This window comes from Orycteropus afer, unplaced genomic scaffold, assembly GCF_000298275.1.
Source record: "Orycteropus afer afer isolate SDZICR_OR568_19922 unplaced genomic scaffold, OryAfe1.0 scaffold00016, whole genome shotgun sequence".
Classification (NCBI taxonomy): Eukaryota; Metazoa; Chordata; class Mammalia; order Tubulidentata; family Orycteropodidae; genus Orycteropus; species Orycteropus afer.
Genome location: NW_006921603.1, coordinates 21,059,346 through 21,063,052, shown reverse-complemented (window position 1 = coordinate 21,063,052; position 3,707 = coordinate 21,059,346). Strand labels below are relative to the sequence as shown.

At 49.0% G+C, this 3,707-nt stretch overlaps 1 protein-coding gene across 1 annotated transcript; it reads right to left on the bottom strand.

Annotated features, from left to right (window-relative positions):
• Nucleotides 1-875: 875 nt before the first annotated feature.
• GADD45A (growth arrest and DNA damage inducible alpha) lies at nucleotides 876-3,204 on the bottom strand. Its single transcript, XM_007959371.2, has 4 exons — nucleotides 3,161-3,204; nucleotides 2,549-2,650; nucleotides 2,046-2,283; nucleotides 876-989 (listed from the first exon to the last, which is right to left on the bottom strand). Exons 1-4 carry the CDS (start codon nucleotides 3,202-3,204, stop codon nucleotides 876-878), a joined length of 498 nt encoding a protein of 165 aa, XP_007957562.1.
• Nucleotides 3,205-3,707: the final 503 nt, after the last annotated feature.

Here is a 3,707-nt window from a genome sequence, read left to right as displayed (position 1 = left end):
ATCTTATTATAATTACAGCACTTACATCATTGTACTGTAATTATTCAGATTCTGCAAGTTCATTCTCTAATTACTCCTATTCCCTGTCCCCAACTCCTCTTGAGCTACCTTTGTTTTACTGATTTGGGGCCTAGAATAGAGCACAGAATCAGTAAAGTATCTGTTGAACAAAGAACAAATTATGCCCCACGTCCAGTGTGGAATGAACACACACAATATAGGTGTATGATTTCATGAGGGTTTACATTTTTCCAAATGTATTTTCAAAAGCCTAAAAGAGGAAAGCACACATTAAGAAATGATGCAATGAATCCATACCAGTTTATTGTAGGTATTGTGTTTCAAAAAAAATTTATAGCATAAATAACCTTTCATGTCATAAAATAACTTAGTACAATTTATAATAAAACTTTGAGAATTTAACACCTCATCAAAATACAATAAAATATGGTTTTAAAATATGATTAACCCTTTCTGTATTTCTTTTCCTTTAGGGCATATAAACCAAAAATACCTAAACTACTGCTGCATTATTTAAACTTTAACAAAACATATTTGGTTTTATTTATTTTAATGTAATTCAACCATTCTAAATTAATACATAGTTTGTTTTCCTTCCTGCATGGTTCTTTGTAATTTTTGTTCCTTTTGACTTGTATTTCTGTTTCAACACAGTTTTCTTCTTCATTTCACCTCTTTCCATCTGCAAAGTCATCTATCTCCGGTCCCCCAGAACATGTAGTTGAACTCACTCAGCCCCTTAACATCAATTTCTGTAATCCTTGCATCAGTGTAGGGAGTAACTGCTTGAGTAACTACAAAGGTATTTCAAAACTTCAGTGCAATTTGGTTCAGTTATTTTCATTCAGATGCCATCACCGTTCAGGGAGATTAATCACTGGGACCCACTGATCCATGTAGCGACTTTCCCGGCAAAAACATATAAGTTGACTTAAGGCAGGATCTTTCCATTGTGATGAATGTGGATTCTAGGAACAAATTTAGGAAAATAAATTTATTATTTTATTTATTTTTTTTAAAAAAATCAACATTTGCTAATAATTTTACTACTCTGCGAGGAGGACACTTAAACATTCTATATCTTCATTGTACAAAATTGAGACAAGTTAGAAGTACAAAAAATAAAATTTCTAGGTAGTTGGGTTGCAAAATTATTGATTATCTATTAAACTATACCCTGCAAAGTCTGAACATATGCAATCCACACACCACATACATAGACTTATATGCTGGTATTTATTCAGTTTTGCATGAAAATACTCAGTTTTGCCCTGCAAAACCATACTTTCAGACACCTGAGTGAAACAACTTAGAGTATCTCCATGCCCTGTATTCCATGAGATGAGCTACACAGCAGTTAAACAGAATTGCGACCTGTTATCCTCCAAAAAGTTAGAGGAGCATTTTTCAGGCGTAGCAAAATAGTCTGCCACTTAACTAGAACTAGTCAAAACACAGTAAAATTTAAAAGACAAAGTTATCACATTCCTCACTGAAAAGAAGTTTTCCATTCACTGAAGTTCTTTTTTATTAGAAATAAAAAATGCAAGATTGCAAAGAAAAAATTTCCACTCTATCCTCTTAATGTACTTCTAGGGAATTATAAGGTCTGTCTCCTACACCACTTCTATTTTTAGCTGTGACTGGCAGAGAATGAAGCTGACTCCTTAATGAGGGTGAGCCAGGAATTTATTTGGCTTTATCTAATCTGCCCTGTTAAAGGAATTAGTCACGGGAGGTAGTGCAGATGTAGGTAGGGAGGGAGTAGCTGGGCTGACAGTGCTGACTCACAGGGATCTCTTCCGCTGCTGGCAGCCTCCAACGAGCTTAGACATGTTCTGTACCAGGGAAAATCCTGATGATGAAACTAGCACATCTCGGCTGAAAGTCCGAACACACTCTCCAGTGAGGCAAAGGTAGCCACCCTCTTGACCCCTACCTATTCCAGGTCTGCAGTCAGGAGACTTTTAGCCCTTCCTTCGGAGACTCTAACCAGGACCGGCCACCGCCCCCTTCTCGCTTACCGTCACCAGCACGCAGTGCAAGTCCGGGGGCTGCTCCGCGCCCTCGCTGGCTGCCCGGCTCGCGTCGGGCTCCAGGAGCAGGAGCTCAGCCAGTCGGCCCGGGTTACTGACGCGCAAGATGTTGATGTCGTTCTCGCAGCAGAACGCCTGGATCAGGGTGAAGTGGATTTGCAGAGCCACATCCCTGTCGTCGTCCTCGTCCGCCGCCAGCAGGCACAGCACCACGTTATCCGGGTCGCTGCGGGCAGAGGCGGGGTGGGTGAGCGCCGAGGCAAGACTGACCCGCGCTGGGGATCCATAACCTTTGGTCGACCTCCCCTGGGTCCCCGCGGGTCGCGTTCAGGTCGCTTCCCCCCACGCCCCACGTCCGACAGGCAGCGGCGGAGGTAGGCAGACAGCAGCAAGAGGCGGCGCTGCAGGGCTAGGGGTGCGCTACGAGGACGACCACCTTGGGCTGGGGCGGGAATGAGCGCCCCGAGGGGACACGTGAGGGCCCCACTTACACGTTGAGCAACTTGGCCGCCTCGTACACCCCGACGGTGATGGTGCGCTGACTCAGGGCTTTGCTGAGCACCTCCTCCAGGGCATCCCCCACCTTATCCATCCTAAACGCGGGCAAGGGCAGAGGAAGGGGTCCCGTCAGTCCAGGCCCCCGCGGTAGCAGTCGCCATCCCCTCGCTCCTTTCCGAGTGCAAGGGCCGCGGTGCACTGGGCTTTCTGCAAACCAGGCTCCCTATGGTCCCGCCACCCACCACATCTCTTCATACTCCCAGAGTCCTGTGAGAAGCCCGGAGAGTGCCACCCGCCACCTCTCGAGAGGACACTGCCAGTCTCCGGCGCTGGGCGCAGCCAGAGGCTGCTAGCCGCAGGACCTGCGCAGGCAGGGACGGTCGCGCTGCCCTTTTCAAAGGCCCATGAGGGACTTGACCGAGTTAGAAAGGGGACCCGAGGTTGGGTCCCCGAGAGAGGCCAGACAGGAGATGCCCTCTGCAAACTTTTGTACCCGCTTCCCCGCAAATCTTCCACAGCCCTCTGCACTGAGGGCTGGACAAGAGGGGTTCAGGAAGAGGCTCTGGAGATTCCCACAGACCCGAAATGTCTGAAGGCTGACTTACCTTTCAGTCTTCTGCTCTCCAGCCGAGAATTCTTCCAAAGTCATATTGCAACTGCAAGTCCCTTACAGAGAGCGGCGTGCGAGCTGCTCTTGCCACCTTAAGCGCGCGGCGGCTGCTCTCTGCACTTCCCTCACAGGCACAGTGCGCCAAGCTCCGGCCACTCACGCGCACCGGCCGGGGCACTGCCGCCCGGCCGCCCCTTGCCCGCCCGGGCTCCTCCTCCAACGCCCGCCGACTCCGCGCCGTCAGCCCTTCGTGCTCAGTTCCCTCTCTCGCCTTCTGACCCTTGCACCGCCCGCACAAAGACTACCGCAGCTGACCAACAGCCACTGAAGGACAAAGGGCCAGACTCGCCTGAGTTATCCTTCTAAGCTCCAGCCAACCATCTCCAGCCTCATTTGCATACGACGCAGCCATTGGGTTATGCAAATTAGCCTTCTGGCAATTTGACCCCAGAGCCTGGATCCAGGCTGAAAGGAGCGGAAGGGGGAGGAGCTACGCGAGGCGGCACTAGGGGCGGGAGTGATGCAGGGCGAGGGGAGGGCGG